Source organism: Mobula birostris, chromosome 30 (genome assembly GCF_030028105.1).
Source record: "Mobula birostris isolate sMobBir1 chromosome 30, sMobBir1.hap1, whole genome shotgun sequence".
NCBI classification, from domain to species: Eukaryota; Metazoa; Chordata; class Chondrichthyes; order Myliobatiformes; family Myliobatidae; genus Mobula; species Mobula birostris.
This window is the reverse complement of record NC_092399.1, coordinates 6,249,517-6,270,111: the sequence shown is the minus strand read 5'-3', so window position 1 is coordinate 6,270,111 and position 20,595 is coordinate 6,249,517. Positions and strand designations below refer to the sequence as shown.

At 40.5% G+C, this 20,595-nt stretch overlaps 1 protein-coding gene across 3 annotated transcripts in view; it reads left to right on the top strand.

Annotated features, from left to right (window-relative positions):
* cep85 (centrosomal protein 85) overlaps nucleotides 1-20,595 on the top strand; it is a 98,899-nt gene that overhangs the window by 75,713 nt on the left and 2,591 nt on the right. For all 3 annotated transcript variants that reach the window (XM_072247388.1, XM_072247389.1, XM_072247391.1), the window contains 3 exons: nucleotides 3,895-3,945; nucleotides 4,297-4,404; nucleotides 10,013-10,238. In XM_072247388.1, coding sequence (XP_072103489.1) covers nucleotides 3,895-3,945; nucleotides 4,297-4,404; nucleotides 10,013-10,238 — 385 coding nt within the window. The remainder of the gene's footprint in view (nucleotides 1-3,894; nucleotides 3,946-4,296; nucleotides 4,405-10,012; nucleotides 10,239-20,595) is intronic.

The following is a 20,595-nucleotide window of genomic DNA, read 5'->3' as shown; positions in this document are numbered from 1 at the left end:
TCGCAAGGAAGCTTAAATCACAGCTTTATGTAGGTCAGAGATAACCTGAGACTCAGGGCAGCTGGCATTTACATGATTCCCCGTGAATGCAGCACAGTGTATATTGGCCTGATGGAACACACGGTGGAACCTTGCATCAAGGAGCACAGAAGGTGTAACTGTTTGGTTTACCCGGAGAAATCAGCAGTAGCAGGACATTGTATTCGTACTGGCCATAGGATTGACTTCGACGGCACAAAACTACTGTGCTGTGCCAGTAGCTTTTGGAACCGCCTGGTGAAGGAAACCATTGAAATAAAACTGGAGGAAAAGAATTTTAACAAAGACAAAGGTTTCACTCTGAGTAAGAACTGGAATTCGATTGTAAGCAAGGTATAACAGTGGAAACCTGATTGGATGAGGACTAACTAATCAGGGATGGACGATGGGGGTATAAACGCCACCGGACTAGACATACCCAGGCATCATCCCTGATGATGATGGCAGAGTTTGTCATCAAAATGTGGGTTTAAATTGATACCTGTGCCTGGCTTAGAAGCCTGAGAAGAGTTTACTCCTAATCTTGAATGTTGACACTTTCTGTTTCAACCAGCAACCCTGAAAATGAATTCTGCAGCAAAACAATTCTGGTGGAATGTTGTTTAATTTTGTATCTAGACTATTTTGATATTTTATTTGACTTGGTGATCTGGGCCTGAATTTATTACCCATCCCTGATTTCCCCCGGTCAGCCACCACCTTGAACTGTAGGAGTCCTGCTAAAGGAACTCCTAGAGTGCCATCAGATGGGAAGTTCAAGGACTAGCTGTATATTTCCAAATCAGAACGGTGTATAATCCGGAGATCAATCTGCAGATGATGGGTGTTCTGCCCTCTTCCTCGTTGATGGCAGAGGTTGCAAGTTTGGGAACTGTTGTTGGAGTAGACCAGGTGACTGACTATAGTGTATTTTGTAGGTAGGGCACGCTGCTGCCATTCTGAGATATGGAGGGAATCGATGTTTGTGGTTGATGGGATAGTAATCAAGCAATTTTTTTTCTCCCTTGGATGGTTGAATTTCTTCAGAATCGTTGGGTGATTTTGATTTGTCTTCTAAATGTTTTTTAAGGCTGTGCGGTGTAAGGAAATGTATCAGAGGATATTCAATCTTTGATCTGCTGTTGTCACCACTACATATTTTTGTGTCTCAGCTTTGTTGACCTTGCAATGATGGGATACTGGGAGTGGCAATACTATAGAAAGTTAAGGAAAATTGATTTGAACTTGTCTTGTTGGAGATGCTTATTTATTGGTACTTGGATGGCATAAATATTACTTTGAGTAGCCCATGTTTGAATATTGTCCAGGTCTTTCTGCTTGTAGGTATAGACTGATTATGAATGGAAGTGAACATCGTGCAGTCATCAGCAAACCTCCCCACTTTTGATCACATGGAAAGAAGTTTATTGATGAAGCAACTGAAAAAGTTTCGAGTGAGGATACTATTCTGAGGTACTGCTGCTGTGCTGCCCTGGAACTAGGATGATGATCTCTAATTGTCTCAGTCAATTCCTTTGTACAAGTACAACTTCAACCTTTGGAGTTTGTTTTCTTAACATCAAATTACATCTACCCCAGCGAACACAATTGCAGGATTGCACAACACACTGCAGCATGTGCTTATGTGAAGATGGAATTTCCATTATTGCTATTGTAGAGGGGAGCTTTTGCCCCACCAGTTGATTTGTGATGGCTGCTTTGATATCAATGACAGTCTCTCTCACCTCACTTCTGAAATTCAGCTCTTTGGTGCAAAGCTGTGGTGAGGACTAGAGACAAGTATTCCTGGAGAAATCTAACTGAGTCTTAGTGAGTAAATACTTCAGGATAGCGTCGTCAAGAACTCCCATCAATTGCTCTGCTACAGATAGCTAACTAAAAAAGTGAGCAGGGTATACTTGGACAATTCTCCACATCTTAAGGCAGACGTATACTGTCATTGAACGGCTTGGTTAGAAGTACACTTCATTCTAGATTGCAGGTTTTCTATACTGCAGATGAACTATTGACAAGTCCCTTTGCCTTTGTATTATCTAATATTCTCTGCCATTCTTTTGAACTGAATTGGATGAAGTATGCCTTCTGTGATACTGGGAATGTCGGGAGTCAGCAGAGATAGATTTATTTAGAACTTTAAACTGAATTTGGTTCGAAATGTACCCTTGCTGCTAGCATTTGCATGCTGACTCTGTCATTGTTGACGAAGGGGATGTTCCTGCAGCTACATCATCTCTCTGGCTATTTAATTATTCTTCTCCATTTGCACCTAGAAATGGTAGGGCTGCAGAACTTCATTGTCATTGGTTGTGCCTCCAGCCATTGGAATGCTTTCTTCTTGATGCCTAGTGACCAGTTTTAGCAGCACTACCTAAAGCTGCACTCTGAAATATTGCCTTGGTGTTGAGAGCACACTGTCATTTCACCTCTGGAATTCAGCTTTTGGTACAACTTTGGATGTTTTGGAGCCAAGTTACTCAGGCAAAATCCAAACTAGGTATTATAGAGTAAGTTATTAAAGAGCAAGTACTGCTTTGCTAACAGTGTCTTCTTTTATTTGGGTAATAATTAGCTAGATTGGATTTATCCTCTTTGTAATCTGTAGTAATCTCTTGTGTGGTATGACTCTAAATAAAGCACCACAGCCCTCTGTATGACAGCATATTATAGGATTTGTTTTTTTAGATAAGAGTTTTTACCAGCGCTGGAAGCGAGGCCTTGCAATCAAAGGGGGGAAAATCCAGCATTAAAAGAACACCAGGCTGTTACTGGATCTAGAGGACATGAGTTATAAGGAGGCACTGGGTAGGCTTGGGCTTTTCCCTGCAGTGTAGGAGGCTGAAGGGTGATGTTAGACGTTTATCAATTCATGAGTGGCATACATAAGGTCAGTCCTTTTTAAAAAGGTAGTGGTGGGTAAATCTAGAGATAGAAAAAGGATCTAGTGCTTTCCTGGCGTATATGATACATAAACTCTTCTCGGGCTTCCAGCTGGGACCAGATGTCAATTTTAACCAATGTTTTGATGACAAACTGCTCCACCTGGAGAAATTGGCGGTAGCAGAACATTGCATATGCAATGACCACAGGATTGACTTTGGCACAGAACTACTGTGCCACGCCAATACTTTTGGGACTGTCTGGTGAAGGAAGCCATTGAAATAAGACTAGAAAATAAGAATTTCAACAAATTCCTAGAAGAAGCCTGAGGGGCATCCTTTTCACACAGAGCATGGTATGTATGTGGAAGAAGCTCCAGAGGACTTGATAGAAGTAGATTCGATTACAACATTTAAAAGACATTTACATGATACATGAAAGGAAAAGTTTAGAAGGATATAGGTGAAAGGCAAGTAAGTGGCGAGCTCAGGTAGATGACTTGATTGGCATGAACAAGTTGGGCTCAAGGACCTGTTGGACATGATGTACATGCTGTATAATGCTAACTCCGTCATCACTGTGTAATTACAGGTCCCACTCTGATCTGATTACAATGGAGTTCTATTCCTGAGAGCTGTTCATAAGCTGAATAGTTCACAAGTTGGAAATATGGCTGCAGTCAGAGTCCCCATGCTGTAGGTGGTGCCTGTAACCATGCAGCAGCCGCATATCCATTCTGCTGATCTCCCAAATTCCCAGTTATATGTCCAGGCTGTACATCTTTGGAGAGGACCTTTGCCAGTACATAATGATTATCATATTTATTACCCTTTGTCTGTCTACCAGCCTGCTTACAATTCTAGATGGAGAATTTGATATGCTGATGTCTGTAATAAAATGGAATTTTCTCGAATAAAGTGATTTGAAGATTTGCCAAATCATGTTGTTTTCTGACATTGCTTCTAATTGTTTCCTTAGATTATTGATAAGCAGCAAAAGAAAATGGAGCAGCTTTCCTCACAAATACGGGTAAGGAGGCTTCAAAACACCTTTCCTGTGTAAAATCCCAATTCTGAAAAAAAGTGACACCACTTGGAGATCTGGGATGACATTGAATATCAGTCTAAAAAATTGGGATGAAATTCCAAATGGGTAGTCTAGTTCCAGTTTCAGGCAACTGTTTGAATTCAATCAGATGAATAGTTACAACATATGCACTTGCTCTTGGAAGAGCTTGGATATATCTTATTACTGTACTAACTATTCTATTGGCCCAAGATTGCCAGTAACAAACAATTTTGAGAGTAGTGAATTTAAGAAAAGGCACTATATGAAGCTTATTAAAGCGTTTTCATTTCCATTTTCTGCACTGATCCATAGGCCCTGGAAGAAAGGGTGACACAGGAAGAAGGGACAAGCCAAGGTCTTCGAGAAGAACTGTCAGGAAAAGAGAATGGATCACAGTTATTGAGAAAGGCCATGAAAGAGGTAAGAAATGAGGGAGCTAATACAAGTGGAGTACCCGTTATCCGAAAACCTCCAAAATCTGAATTTTTTTGAGTGCTGACATGGCGTCACAAATGGAAAATTTCTCAAGGTGCTGGGAAGGTTCCCAAGTGATAAACAGATCTCTGCACATTATAGACAGTTCTAAGAAATGACCTCACACATGTAATGAACAGAAGTTAATGAAAAATAGGAAAACGCTGCATAAAAAGTGAAAAATAAGATCTCGATCACGTATTGAAAGAGTGAATTTGTCACTTGGAGTAAACGTGCTGCTTAACGAATTGCTGATCATGAAACAGATCTATCACAACAAGCTGAAAATTGAAAGTAGTTGTGAACATTCAGCAGGCTGGTTGCAGGAATTTGAGAGAAGGCACCATATTAAATTTTTAAAGGGTCTGATGATCATGAAGCAGCAGAAGTTCATTGATGTGTTCAGGACTCACAAAGGGTCCCGATGAAGAGTCTCGACCCAAAACGTTGACTGTTTACTCATTTCCGTAGATGCTGCCTGACCTGCTGAGTTCCTCTAGCATTTTGTGTGTGCTGCATGAACTTTACTAAATAAGTTATGAGCAAATAAGTACTACATAATAACACTATTGACATAGTCTTATGTCAATTTGCATGAATATGGTACTGTAATGGCTAATTTGCTGGATTCATAGCCGGAATTCTAGAACATTGAATATGTATCCCAAGAGGGCAAATTTTAATGCAAGTAATTAAATCTGGAATTTAAAATGTACCTCTTATCAACCATCATTTCACAATGTTGTTGTAAAAATCCATCTGATTTATTAACATCAGGAAATCTGTCAGACTCGATATGGTGTAAATATGATTCCATACTCACCAATGTGGTAGTCTTTATTAGCATAAACAAGCTGCTGGAGAATCTCAGGATTCGGGCAGTATCTGTGGAGGCAAAGTGATAGTTGATGCTTAATGGTGATACTTTGCATCAGGATCGAGAGTGTAAAAGGGAGATGGCTAATATAAAGAGGTGAGGTTGATGCTGGCAAATAATAGGTGGATGCAAGTGATGAGGAGTTGATGGGCCAATGAAAACAGATGGGAGAGGCAAAGGGTTAATAGTGATGACAAAGGACTTCTGAAAATGGAGGGATGGTGAGAATTTGGTGGAAGGGATAGGGAAGCCAGTAAGTTGAATGTGTGGATTATATAGTTGGAGGCAGGTGGGGGAAGGGAAGAAACTGGATAACAGGGCAAGGAGTTCAGCTTCCTTAGAAGGAAGGGTGTGTGGCAGATATTGTTTCCTCTAAATTACACAGGTGCACAGCTGCGTGGTAACTGAAGTACTCCTGTGCACGTAGCCTTGTTTCCACGCAGCTGAAATTTTCTTATTTATATTGTTAATATAATTTTGCAATCTGTTAGTATTCTGAAATAATCCTGTACTTAATTGTGTTCATGAATATATTCATAAATTTTCTAAGTAATAAACATGACTACATTTACTGACATATTCACATTGTCAGTGTTTCAACTTGCAGCACTATTACAAATTGTAACAATAAACACAGAATGGAAGTTAAGTTGCTACTTCCTGCTAAATGCCAACGCCTTCTGGTCATTCATAGTATACATATTACAAAAAGAACATTTAAAGTACTGCACAGATTTCAGGGCCATGTAATTAAAAAAAAAAAAGAAAGAAAGAGATAAGTTAAACAGAATGTTGGCCACAGAGGACCCTGGTGGATCAGAAGGAGAGAGAATGGAATAGAGCAGATGTGGTTTAACCTAAAATTAGAAAATTCCGTATTTATTGTGTTGTGTTGTAGGTGGAATATGAGGTTCTTTTCCTCTAGTTTGCATTTGTTCTCACCCTGGTAGTGGAGGAGAATGAGGAGAGACAGGTTGGTGTGGGAATAGGGAAGGGAGTTAAATGACTTGCAACCAGGAGCTCAAGGTGGCCATTGAGGACAGAGCACAGGTGTTGGCAAAGCAGTCGTCTAGTCTGCTTGTCTTTTAACTGCCTCCACAGGCCAGAAGCACCTAAGAAGAATGCAGACATTATCAGTGATGTCCGCATCCTGTGAATGAACTACATTTTAGAAGCAAAGCTCGGGCTGATGTTGAGACTGTGCCAAGGGAGTAGTCAGGCCAACATCAGGAAACGAGAGAATGGTCTAACCAGTGTCCAGGAAGAGCCGAAGATGTTGTGCTAAGTTACAGAGTGAGGAGAGTTCATGGGCCAGCTTAATTAGCCAACTTCTGATTAACTGTTACCTGTTCAGTGTGACATATGCCAAATGATAAAGTTTTCACATTATTTTACTCTGTAAATAATGGGAACCAATTAAAAAGTAAGACTGGTCCAATCAAAGTTATGAATAGCTTCTTCCTGTCCAAAGCCAACCTAGATTTGATGGGAATGAAAACCTTTGCTTTAAGGATTTGTATTCTGGTGCCGGATCTTAAATATGCTTTTTTTATGTTAATAGTGAAAATTGTATTTTTATACAAAATAAGTTGCTTACTAAAGGCTGTTGATAGTGCAAGTCTCATTAACTCTCTTAGCCAGTGGTTCTACTGATACTCTATTCGTAAGTTTGAACTGGAATATTATGGTATGAGTCTCCTTATCTTGATGAGACAAGACTGGCAAGATAATTTTTTAAAATATATTAAAGCCCAGATCTCATTCACTTTGCAACGAAATACAATTGTAACAGAAATGAACGCAGCTTACAAAATAGATGATATAACAATAACAAAGCAGACACAGATTGAAAGATTGCAAAGTTGTTGGGGAATTAAGTGTAAGACTGGAGTGCGAAACTGACTGCATCCTCAAAGAGCCATAAAAGTGATACAGCATATATACTGGCCCTTGCTGACCATAATGCCCATCAACTACAAACCCCATTTCCAGAAAAGTTGGGATATTTTCCAAAATGCAATAAAAACAAAAATCTGTGATATGTTAATTCACGTGAACCTTTATTTAACTGACAAAAGTACAAAGAAAAGATTTTCAATAGTTTTACTGACCAACTTAATTGTATTTTGTAAATATACACAAATTTAGAATTTGATGGCTGCAACACACAACAAAAGTTGGGACAGAGTTAAAATAAGATTGAAAAGTGCACAGAAAAGTCATGCTACTGTGACAATTATAGCCACCTGGGCTCGGGAGTACTTCGGAAAACCATTGTCACTCAACACAGTCCGCCGCTGCATCCAGAAATGCAACTTGAAACTGTATTACGCAAGGAGGAAGCCATACATCAACTCTATGCAGAAACGCCGGCAAGTTCTCTGGGCCCGAGCTTATCTCAGATGGACCAAAAGACTGTGGAACCGTGTGCTGTGGTCAGATGAGTCCACATTTCAGCTAGTTTTTGGAAAACGGGCGTCGAGTTCTCTGTGCCAAAGATGAAAATAACCATCCAGATTGTTATCAGCAAAAGGTGCAAAAGCCAGCATCTGTGATGTTATGGGGGTGCATCAGTGCCCACGGCATGGGTGAGTTGCATGCATGTGAAGGTACCATTGACTCTGAAGCATATATTAGGATCTTAGAGAGACACATGTTGCCATCAAGGCGACGTCTCTTCCCGGGACGTCCATGCTTATTTCAGCAGGACAATGCCAGACCACATTCTGCACGGGCTACAACAGCGTGGCTTTGTAGACACAAAGTGCGTGTGTTTGACTGGCCTGCTGCCAGTCCAGATCTATCTCCTATTGAAAATGTATGGCGCATCATGAAGAGGAGAATCAGACAACGGAGACCACGGACTGTTGAGCAGCTGAAGTCTTACATCAAGCAAGAATGGACAAAATTTCCAATTGCAAATCTACTACAATTAGTATCCTCAGTTCCAAAACAATTAAAAAGCGTTATTAAAAGGAAAGATGATGTACCACAATGGTAAACATGCCTCTGTCCCAACTATTGTTGAGTGTGTTGCAGCCATCAAATTCTAAATTTGTGTATGTTTACAAAATACAATTAAGTTGGTCGGTAAAACTATTGAAAATCTTTTCTTTGTCAGTTAAATAAAGGTTCACATGAATTAACATATCACAGATGTTTGTTTTTATTGCATTTTGGAAAATATCCCAACTTTTCTGGAAATGGGGTTTGTAGTGAGTTTCCTGCATTCAGCCTATATACCCCTAAGCCTTGTCCCTCCATGTGTCTGTCAAAGTACTTCTCAAATATTATTATTGTACCAGCCTCATCCACTTTGTCTGGCAGCTCATTCCTTATACCACAATGACAATGAGGTGTTCATGGAGCAACCATCTTTAATTGTTTTTCACTATTCCTTGCAGTTTGTAGTAGAGGTGCCGAACTTCAGTCTGCTTATTACAGAATTGCTTGGCTTTTTCTATTGCATGCTTCTGTAGTTGTTTAACATGCATGTGATCCTGTGATAATTTCACCGGTCAATGATCCAAATTGAAATAGCATCATCCCCAGGTATAATAGACCCAGAGGTGATTACACTATTATATAGTTGGGAGGGAATGTCCCTTATTCATATCGTACCCCACAAAACTGGAAGGAGCTATCTACATGAAAGGGTATTGTAGGAAAGCAGCATCCATCAACAGAGATCCTCATCACCTAGGTCAGGCTCTTTTCTCACTGTTGCCAACAGATGGAAGGTACAGGAGCCTCAGGACTCTCACCACCAGGTTCAAGAACAGTTACTACCCCTCAACCATCAGGCTCTTGAACAAAAGGAGGTAACCACACTCACTTACCCAACCATTGAGATGTTCCATAACCAATTATCTCACTTTAAGGACTCTTTATCACATGTTCTTGTTATTTATTGCTATTTATTTATATTTGCATTTGCACATTTTGTTGTCTTCTGCACTCTGGTTGATCTTTCATTGATCGTGTTATAGTTACTTTTCTGTAGATTTGCTGAGTATGCCTGCAGGAAAATTAACCTCAGGATTGTATATGGTGACTTCTTTTACTTCAAGGTTTGTGTAGTTACCTGGTTTGAAATTCTTGGCCTGTTGTGGTTGGTTTTGAACTTCTATTCCTTCGTCATTAGTTCAGTACTCTGATTTCCTAATCCAGTGACTTGACCAGTATACATAGTCATGATTCTTTCATGTTATAATGCTGCCTTCTGGGTTAATTTTTGAAAAAACTTCCGTTAAGGTTGCTTGTGCAATATATGCAGCTGGGCACTATTTGACTTCACATATTTGTTTCTGATTCAGCAAATAGTAGGCATGTAACTTTTCTAAATGCTAAATAAAGTCGTAGATAGACAGGTTGAGAAGGTGTATGTGCTCTCCAAACCAACGGTGAAAATACCCTCCAGAACTGTGCACTGCCTTTTGACATTGTCTGAATTCTAACAGCTGAGTAGCAATCAGCATTCACCTGTGATGGAGCAGATTTTACTGGTGGAAGAAGATCCGTTTAATTCTGATCTTGGTACTTTCAGGTGGTACTAGCAATTGTTTTACAGAGTACGGTCATTTAGAAATGCCTGGTTTCAACACCAATTGGGGAACCACTTATAAAACTGGACATACAAAATAGTGACTTGGTGCATTATTTTTTTCTGTATTCCAGCTTTCTGCACAGAATCAGGAACTTATTGAGAAGAACTTGACTCTTCAGGAGCAATTGGGACAAGTGGACCAAAACAAACAACTGCCACTAGAGTGCGTGCAACTAACAGAGAAATTGCACAGAGAGCTGGCCAGGAGTCTGCGTGACCTACAAGCAATCTGCAACATCCTTACACAGAGAACCCAAGGCAAAGATCCTAACCTCTCTCTCCTGCTTGGCATACAATGTAAGCACACCATGTATCCATGCACTCTCTCTGATCAATGCATTCCTTTAATAGCTGGCTAATATCTGAAGATGATCGGATAGAATATCATTGTATCTGCTATTGGTGTAGTAGAGAAAAATAACAAAGCTTCATATCTAGAAGTGATAGTCTCATTTTTAATTGTAATGGGTTATTTTTTAATTGTAATAGTCCGGGCATGAGGAGGATTAAACTAAGGTGACACTGTGTATGGGCACCAGAATTTGATAATAGATAGAAGTATTAAGGTTGCAAAAAGCACTGGGACTGTTAGATACTAATGGAACAGGTTGCATCCTTGTACAGTATTAAAACAGACCAAGAGTGACTCCTGGGACTCTGTGGTTCTGATAACATGCATTAGAAAGCAGCTTCCGTGTGTTAACACATTGAAATGAATAGGTATAACCTTATTGCTCTTACAAAAATGTAAGCTTCATGATGATTAGGGCTGGGGTTAAATTCTCCAGGATGTTTGACATTTAGAAAGGACAAGGGAAAAGTAGGTGATGTAGCACCATTCATAGGGACAAGATTAATGGTGAAAACTGATCCTTGAATTGTCACAGCATGAGAGTTTCAGTCCAAATCATTAGCTCCTTACCCAAACCTTTCTTGGGTTTGTAAGCTTTTCCTCCTAATGTATTTTTCCAGTTTCCTCTTGAAAGCCACGGTGGAACCTGCCACTATCATGTCTATGGGTAATATATTCCAGATTTTAGCCCCATGCAGTGTGAGAATTTTTCTTTTACTCTTCATTCTTCTCCCAGTTATTTTATACATGAGAGCCCTCCATCAATGGAAGCAGTCTCCCACAAAACTCTCTGTCCAGGTCCATCATCATTTTATAGAATTCCATCAGATCTCCTTTTGGTCATTAAAGAAAACAGTTCCTGCTTCCCTTATAAATGTAATTTCTCATCCGAGAAGCTATTCTCACAGGTCTCCTCTGGATGCTCTCCAATATCAACACATCTTTGCTGTAATGAAGTGACCAGAATTAAACAATACTTCAGCTAAGGCCAGTCATTGTTTATAAAGGTTCAGCGTGACTTCCTTGTTTTTGTGTTATAATTGATAAAACGCTGAACTACGTATGCCTTAGTAACTGCTTTCACTATCTGCCTTGCCACTTTCAATGACTTTGCAACCATATTCCCAGGCTCTTTTGCTGTTGCAACACTCTTGTACAGTATTCTTTATTCTTTAATATCTTTTCTCATTCTTCTTCCAAAATGCATGACTTATATTTCTCCACACAAAATTCAGCCATATGGCCCATCAGCTCTGCTCTTCCACTTCATCATGGCTGATTTATTATCCCACAACCCCATTCTGCTGCCTTCTCCCTGTAAACTTTGGACCCCTTACTAATCTAGAATCTATCATCCTCTGCTTTAAATATATCCAATGACTTGGTTTCCACAGACTCACCACCCTCTAGCTAAGGAAATTCCTCCATATCTCTGCTCTCAAGGGACATCCTTGTATTCTGAGACTGTTCCCTCTAGTCCTAGACTCCCCTAATATATGAAATATTCTTTCCAAGTCCACTCTATCTAGGCCTTTCAATATTTGATAGGTTTCAATGTGATTTTCTCCCCTCCCCATTCTTCTAAACCTGAGCAAATGCAGGCCCAGAGCCATCAAATATTCCTCAGACATTAACCCTTTCACTCCCAGGATCATTCTCATGAGGATCCTCTGAACTCTCTGTAAATACCAGCACATCCTTTCTTGGGTAAGGGGTCAAAACTACTCACAATTCTCTAAGTGCGGGCTGACCAGTTTATTTTTGTAGAAGGAAGGGTAAAAGAAATGGGGTGAAAATTGATGAGACTGTGCTAAAGGCACTGGCTGTATTTATAGCAAACAGGTCATCTCGGATGATTATTGGTTTGCTGAGATAGTGAAGGTGGGAGGTTGCTGAGTGTCTTACCATAACTTTCCAATCCTAAATACAAGAATATTCATTGCTCTGTTAAGTTACTAGACCAGTATCCAGGGGCCTGGACTTTTGACTTGGAGGCTGAATCCCAGGACTGCTGGGGAATATTAATTAACTTTGGAAGAAACCACTAACAGTAATAGTAATAACTAGATCATTGTAAATCTCCATCTAGTTTACTGACACCCTCTAAAGAAGGAAAACTGCACTCTTAAATCCAGAAAAACATACACACAAAATGCTAGAGGATCTCAGCAAGCCAGGCAGCATGAATGGAAATGAATAAACAATCAATGTTTCGGACAAAGATCCTTCAGCAGTACTGGAAAGGAAGGGGGGAAATGACGGAATAAAAAGGTAAGGGGAGGAGAAGGAGGGCAAGCTAAAATGTGATGGGTGAAGCCAGGTGGTTTGGACAGATAAAGGGCTGGAGAAGAAGGAATCTGATGGGGGGAGAGAGGACCATAGAAGAACAGGGGGAAAATAATCACCTGAAGGAGAAGTTGATGTACGTGCCATCAGGCTGGAGGCGACTGGGATGGAATATGAGGTGTTGCTCCTGCACCCTGAGAGTGGCCTCATGGTGGCAGAAGAGGACACCATGGACCAACATGTCGGAATGGAAATAGGAATTAAAATGGTTGGCCACAGGGAAATAATGCTTTTGGCAGATGGAGGGAAGGTGCTTGATAAAGTGGTCCCCCAAGTTACTTCAGGTCTCACCAATGTGGAGGAGGCTGCATCCGGAGCACTGCATGCATCTTTCTTGGCCTGACCTCCTATATGACACCAAACCCAGCAGTATAATTGACTCTTAATTGCCTCGTAACTGAGAAGGCAGTTGGTGATGAACTATTAATGCCAGTAATATCCATATCCTGCAAATGAATAAAAACAGTAGAGAGGACAGATAAAAACCTTGTTCTAACAAAGATGTAAAGGTATGTCAGAAAACAGCAGTTGGATTAATCTCAGTTGCAGGAAGCTTTTAAAAACACGACAGTCTAGAAATGTTAATTGATAAAGAAAGACCAGCATAGATTTGTTAAAGAAAATTGCCTTTAATTAACTGGACTGAGTAACAGAAAATGTTATGAAGGGAATTCAATATTTTCAGAAGGCATTTAATGTTATTGCATAGAAGGCTGGCTAGCAATATTGAGATCCAAGAAATTAAGGATCAGGGTAGAAGGAAGAGGAAAATGATTTAAACACGTTTAGGCTGAGGAGTAGTATGTGATTGTTTTGAGGACGAGCATAATAAACTGCGAGAAAACATAGAAAAATAGCAAGGCAAGGAATTAATAAAGAAAAGGCTAAAGTGATACACTTTGACAGATAAATGACATGGCATAGTTCTCAATGATTTACAGGAACAAAATGACCTGTGTGTTTCCTTGCATAAGTCCTTCAAAGTTGATAGCATGTTCTGTGTAACTTGAAGTTCATATATGAGAAGAGTACAAAGCAAGCAATTTGTGCTGAACCCATACAAAACAGCATTGGATGCCACAGTAGTGCAGTGGTTAGTGTGTCGCCATTACAGCTCAGAACGTTGTGCTATTACAGTGCAGAACATAGGTTAGCGTTAATAGGGGTTGCTGGGCTGGTGTAGTTCAAAGTGCAGGAAGAGCCTATTCCATGCTGTATCACAAAATGAAAATAAGATAAGCACTGGCTAGGGCACAAATGGGCACAAGTCAATTCTGATTAGTAAACTTTAGCATAGGTAGGAAGTCTAGAAAGAATGTAGAAAAGATGATTACTGGAGTGGGATTTATGGAAAATGTTTTTACAATGGTGACTGTAATTAGGAGTTTATTGTAGCGGTGTATAAAACAATCTGGGCTTACAAAAGAAAATTAATTTGGAGATGTAGAATATTGTAGGATTTTGGAAAAGAACAGAGAATTGATGAAATTGCAATGTTTGGAATTAACTTAGATATGATATGTCAAATATCAGGAACAATCCAATTAATGTGTTCAATTAAAACCGGCATCTGGTTCTTAAGTATTCTCACAAATGCTAGCTGTTTTTAATTCAGTCCACAGCATTCTGGTTGGTTCATAATTTCCCTCTGAGGGACTGTGCTATTGATGGACAATAAACGTTGGGATTGGAAAGGAGTGTAAAAGCAGCAGGAATAGACCATTAACCCCTTTTTCTAATCTGCTCTTAAGTGAGATCATGATAGCTGTTTCACCTTATCGCTCTCAATTCACTGAATATTCAAAAATCCGTAGAACCATTGTCAGCCAGGATCCTGCACAGAATTATAAAAGAGCATTATTTCAGATGAGAGCAGCTGATTCTGAAATGCATGCTTGGTGACTATGAGTAAGGTTAGACCTATTAGATTGTTTCTCTCTGATGCTTTTCTGATTAGCACAGTTAATGTTTTCATTCTCAGAATGACAGATTTAAAAGAAACCGTACATATTCAGTGGATTGATTATACTTTTGATATTGAGCTATGGGATTGAGTTGCATTTACCCAGTACTAACAAATCATGCCTCACTTCCCTCCCAATCCCTAGAGTAGAGCTCACAGTGTGGTAATGAGCCCCTTGGTGACTGACCCATGTTATACCTCCTCCCTGTTTGGCCAGGCTGGGAGGTTTCTCCTCAGAACAAAATTTATGAAATAATCAGAGAAAGTAAATGAAACATTGGCTATACTTTGAGCAGATTAGTTTAAGTCAGAAAGGAAAAGCTTTAATAATCTAAGATTTTCTTGGGCTGGGGCTTCTAATTTTTATTTTGATTAATTTCATTTATTCATACCTTGCTGTAGTTTACCCCTCTGCCAACATTGTGCATTTCCACCTCTCTTGGATACATGGATATATTTTGAGCTGCTTTCAACTAGTAACTGGGAGTTGGATTTCTCTCTATCTGTTACCTCAGGGTCCTTTTTTTTCATGCTCACCTTTGGGTTCCCATGTTGAACAGCTCTTACTGCTTCTGCTGAAAACTATGAGCAGACAGCAGATAGAACCTGACTTTTGGGGTTCAGTTTTAGACTGTACAGCTTTATTTTAAAATAATTTGCTAGATAATTTGCTAACACTTGAATTTAGGCAAACATCATTCCAATTTTCAAATAAGAAGCAAGGGACAGAGCAATTAATTGGTCAGTTAGCTTAATGATAGTGAAATGCACAAGGGTATTCTAGGGAATTAACACTAATGAGTGTAGGAATCACAGGGAGCTGTCAACATGACTCAGCAATAAGATGCCATTGCTTGAAATTATGTGGCGATGGGTGAAAATACTGAGCCCTGTAGGGATAAATATTCTAATAAATTTTCACTCCTAGAACAACACACACAAAATGCTGGAGGAACTCAGCAAGTCGGGCAATACCTATGGAAGAGTGAAAACAATGGATGTTTCAGGCAGAGACCCTTTATCATGACTAGAAAGGAAGTGGGAGGGGGTGCAGTGGTGGGGGAATCTGGGATAAGAAGGTGGGGAGGAGGTGGAGAAGTACAAGCTAGAAAGTGATAGGTGAAGCCAGGTATGTGAGGGAAGGGGATGAAATAAGAAACTCGGATGTCTTAAGTGGTAAAGATAAAGGGTTGGAGATGAAGGAATCTGATAGAGTGGACCATGGGAGAAAGGGATTGAGGAGGGGAAGGTGAGGTAAGGGGCGGGCAGAGTGGGGAATTGAAGAAGGAGGTAGGGGGATAAATTACCAGAAGTTGGAGAAAACAATATTCATGCCATCAGGTTGGAGGCTACCCAGAAGGAATATGAGATTTTGCTCCTCCAGCCTGAGAATGGCCTCACCTTGGCAGTGAAAGAGGCCGTGGACTGACATATCGGAATGGGGATTGGAGTTAAAGTGGTTGGCCACTGGAAAGTGCTACATTTTGTGGATAGAGCAAAGGTTCTAGACAAAGCCCAATCCACGTCAGGTCTCACCAACGTAGAGGAAGCCACATCGGAAGCGCCAGATATAATTGATAACTCCAACTGATTCACAGGTGAAGTGTTACCTCACCTGCAAACTCCCTGAATGGAGGCAAGGGATAAGGTGAATGGACAGCTGTAGCATTTCTGCCACTTGCAGGTTTACGTGCCACAATGGAGATTAGTGGGGATGGACAACTGAACAAGGGAATCACAGGGACAGTGATCCCTGTGGAAAGTGGAGAGTGAGTGGAAGGCAAAGATGTTTTTGATGGTAGGGGTGTCTAAAACTAGAAGATATAGTTCAAGGTGAGGGGGAACAGGATTAAAGATGATCCAAGGGGTAAATATTTCACACACGCAAACTTCTTTGACTGTGAAAGTGATTAACATGAGAATGTCATAAACCCAATGTCTGTAGTTGATGGTGGGAGCTGTGAAGAATGGCGCACATGATGGTGTAAGATGTAGTTCCTACTTCACAGTTCCCTGCAACTGGAAGGTCTCTGTTCATGCTCAGGTTGGAAAAACTGCTTTGACTGACTGTGAAAGTGATTATCAGAAGAATGCAATAAACCCAATGTCTGCAGTAGTGTTACTCTTGTTGCTAAAAAGTTTTAATGCTAGTAAAGAAATGTATCTGATTTGCATTTGTGGATTAAGATGTGGCAGATGGGTTTCAATTTTGATAACTATTGGGTATAAAACTGCAATGTCTTACGTTTGCTAAAGCCAGAAGCGATTAGAGTGATTGTAATTCTAGTATTGAAATAGTATTCAGTGAGACACGAGATTCGGAGGCATTGAGAGGCCCATAGAAGGCATTGTACTGTGCCAGAACGGACCAAATTGTTGTCTGTGGCCATTGGAAAGAAAGTGTCAGATTTATGTGGGTCTGGTGCAAGATCAGCCTGTGCTGAACTCCAGTTGCCAGCAGATCTGTCTCTCATTCGTGGATTCCAGTGGCCTGACAAAGGTTTGGTAAACCTGTTCATTTGAATGGGGATTCTTGACATGAAGATGTGATGTCAATATTTTTTTATTTATTCTGTAGGTTTTTAATGTCAGAGTCATAGTTATTCAGCTTAGAAAAAGCTGACTAGACGTACCATGTCTATACCAACCGTCACACTTACCTACACTAATCCCACTTGCCTGCATTAATTGCAAATCCTACTATGCCTTGGTGGGTACGTGGCCAAGTGGTTAAGGCATTCGACTAGCCATCTGAAGGTTGTGAGTTTGAGCCCCAGCCGAGGCAACGTGTTGTGTCCTTGAGTACGGCACTTAATCACACAGTGCTCTGCGACGACACCAGTGCCAAGCTGTATGGGTCCTAATGCCCTTCCCTTGGACAACATCGGTGTCGTGGAGAGGGGAGACTTGCAGCATGGACATCTGCCGGTCTTCCATACAACCTTGCGCAGGCCTGCGCCTTGGAGAGTGAAGACTTTCCAGGCGCAGATCCATGGTCTCGCAAGACTAACGGGTGCGTTTAATTTATTTTTACTATGCCTTGGTCATTCAAGTACCGGCCCGGATGCCCCTTAAATGTTACTACTCCTACCCGTATCAGCGCTGTCAGCTCATTTCAGTGACCAACTACTATGTGTGGGAAATATTTACCCCTCGGATCATCTTTAATCCTCCTTCCTCTCACCTTGAACCTATACCTTCTAGTTTTAGAAACCTCTACCATAATAAACCAACTCTGACTATTCCCTTTATCATGGCTCTCATAATTTTTATCTCTTATCCTGTTATCCCTCAGCTCCGGAGAAAATAGAAACATAGAGAAACATAGAAAACCTACAGCACAATACAGGCCCTTCGGCCCACAAAGTTGTGCCGAACATGTCCTTACCTTAGAAATTACCAAGGGTTACCCATAGCCCTCTATTTTTCTAAGCTCCATGTACCTATCTAGGAGTCTCTTAAAAGACCCTATCGTATCCACCTCCACCACTGTTGCCGGCAGCCCATTCCACGCACTCACCACACTCTGCATTTATTAAAAAAAACAAACAAAACAACAACTAACCTCTGACATCTCCTCTGTACCTACTTCCAAGCACCTTAAAACCGTGCTGTCTCATGCTAGCTATTTTAGCCCTGGGGAAAAGCCTCTGACTGTCCACACGATCAATGCCTCTTACCATCTTGTACACCTCTATCAGGTCATATTGCATATATTGGTTAGACTACATTTGGAGGAATGTTTCAGACCATTGTAATATGATGTCCAACAGACATACCTTGTGTGTTGGCTATTGAAGGCAAACATGCCTTCAAACACTTGTGCCTTGACTTCATGTGTTGCCATTTCGGGGGATCTATGTATTTGTGGCCTGAGGTCACTCCGTTCAGCACTGCCCAAGTCATGCCATTCCATGTGCATGTCCTGCACTAATCTAACTTTCCAAAATGCATCACTCTTACTTGTTGGAATTAAATTCCATCTCCCAATCTCTTTCCCATTTTCTCAGCTAATCAATATCCCGTTGTAAACTTCCAGCAGTTTTGGTGTGATTTGTAAATTTACCTGCTATGCCACCTATGTTCTCAGCAAAATGGTCAATATAATGACAAACATCAGAGTGCAACACTGATCTCTGTGGCTCACTACATAGTCTGCTATATGAGAAACAGTCCTCCACTACCGCCTCTGCCTTCCACGAACAAACCAATTTTGTATCCATTTGCTCACCCTAGGTCCCATATATTCTAACCTTCTGTATCAGCCTTGTCAAAGGCCTTGCTAAAGTCCACATAAACTATCTTCAAAAAACTTCATTCAAATATGTGAGATATGATTTATGTGCTGAAAGCCATACTGACTATCCTTAATCAGTTCTGGAGTCCAGATGGAGGGTCTTGACCCAAGCCGTTGACTGTGGATTTCCCTCTACAGATACTGCTTGACCCACTGAGTTTCTCCAGCAGCTTGTTTGTAGCTCCACACCTGCAATCTCTTATGCTTCCTAATCAGTCCTTTCCTTTTCAAATGTAATTAAATCTTGCAAAATCCCTTCCAAATCATTCCCAATGGGTTCATTTTAATTTTTAATTCAGACTTCAGATGTTTTAAATGGTTGTGAATATCAGCAGCATTTACAAGTTCTGATGGCTTTGAGAAATGTTGAGGCTCTATTCCAACCTATTCTCCTACATAGTTCATCACTATGCTTCAGCTGCAGAACCTTAGGCACCTGAGCTGGATACCTGCTGGGCCAGCTTGATCTTACCCTTGTACGTGCAAGGAACATGACTGGGAAGCAGGATATATCCAGCTTTAATTTGTCAGTTATATCCTTTAGGGTATCCAAAGCATTCACAGAGCACCCAAAGTATTGCTCACAGTCATCTTCAATTGGTTCAAAAAGGTGATTAGAATGATCACTTGAATTATTGAGAAAAACTTAACAACCTGTTCATTCAGTTGCGTAACGGCCTGGTATGGAAACACCAAGTCCTTGAACAGAAAATCCTACAAAAAGTAGTGGATATGGTCCAGTCCATCATGGGTAAAGCCCTCAAACTATTGAGCACATCTACATGGAGCATTGTCACAGGGAAGTAGCATCCATCATCAGGGACCCGCACCACCCAGGTCATGCTCTCTTCTCACTGCTGCTATCAGGAAGAAGGTACAGGAGCCTCAGGACCCACATCACCAGGTTCAGGAAATGTTATTAACCCTCATCCATCAGGCTCTTGAACCAAAGAGGATAATTTCACTCAAATTCAGTTGCCTCATCACTGAACTGCTCCCACAATCAAATGACTGACTTTCAAGGACTCTTCATCTCATGTACTCAATATTTGTTGCTTATTTATTATTATTAGTTATTTTTAGATTTCCATAATTTGTCTTTTGCATGTTAGTTTTGCCCAGTTGGTGCGGTCTTTTATTGATTCTAATATGATTGTTATTCTATTATGGACGTATTGAGTATGCATGCAAGAAAATTAGTCTCAAGTTTGTATGTGGTGACATTTATGTACTTGGATAATAAATTTACTTTGAATTTGGCAAATATTTAGAAATGTATGATAGCTATGCCTACTTAAAGTTGCTGTTTCCATTAGTTTTCTTCCCTTAACGCAGGTGACTGGGTGGTATAAGTTCAAGCAGAAAGATTGTGATTCAATGTTTAGATTAATTTTATTTTATTTAGAGAGATGCCACAGAATAGTTTTTCCCAGTCCTTTGAGCTACATCAATCCCAGCAACCCGGAGTTAACCCTAACCTAATCACTGGACAATTTACAATGACCAATTAACCTACCTGGTGCATCATTAGACTGTGGGAAGAAACTGGAGGACCCGAAGAAAACCCACACGATCCACAGGGAGGACGTACAGAGACTCCTTATAGAGGGCACCAGGATTGAACTCCAATGCCCCGAGCTGTAATAGTGTCACACTAACCACTAACGGTGCCCCAAGCTTGCAAAGGAGACAGATT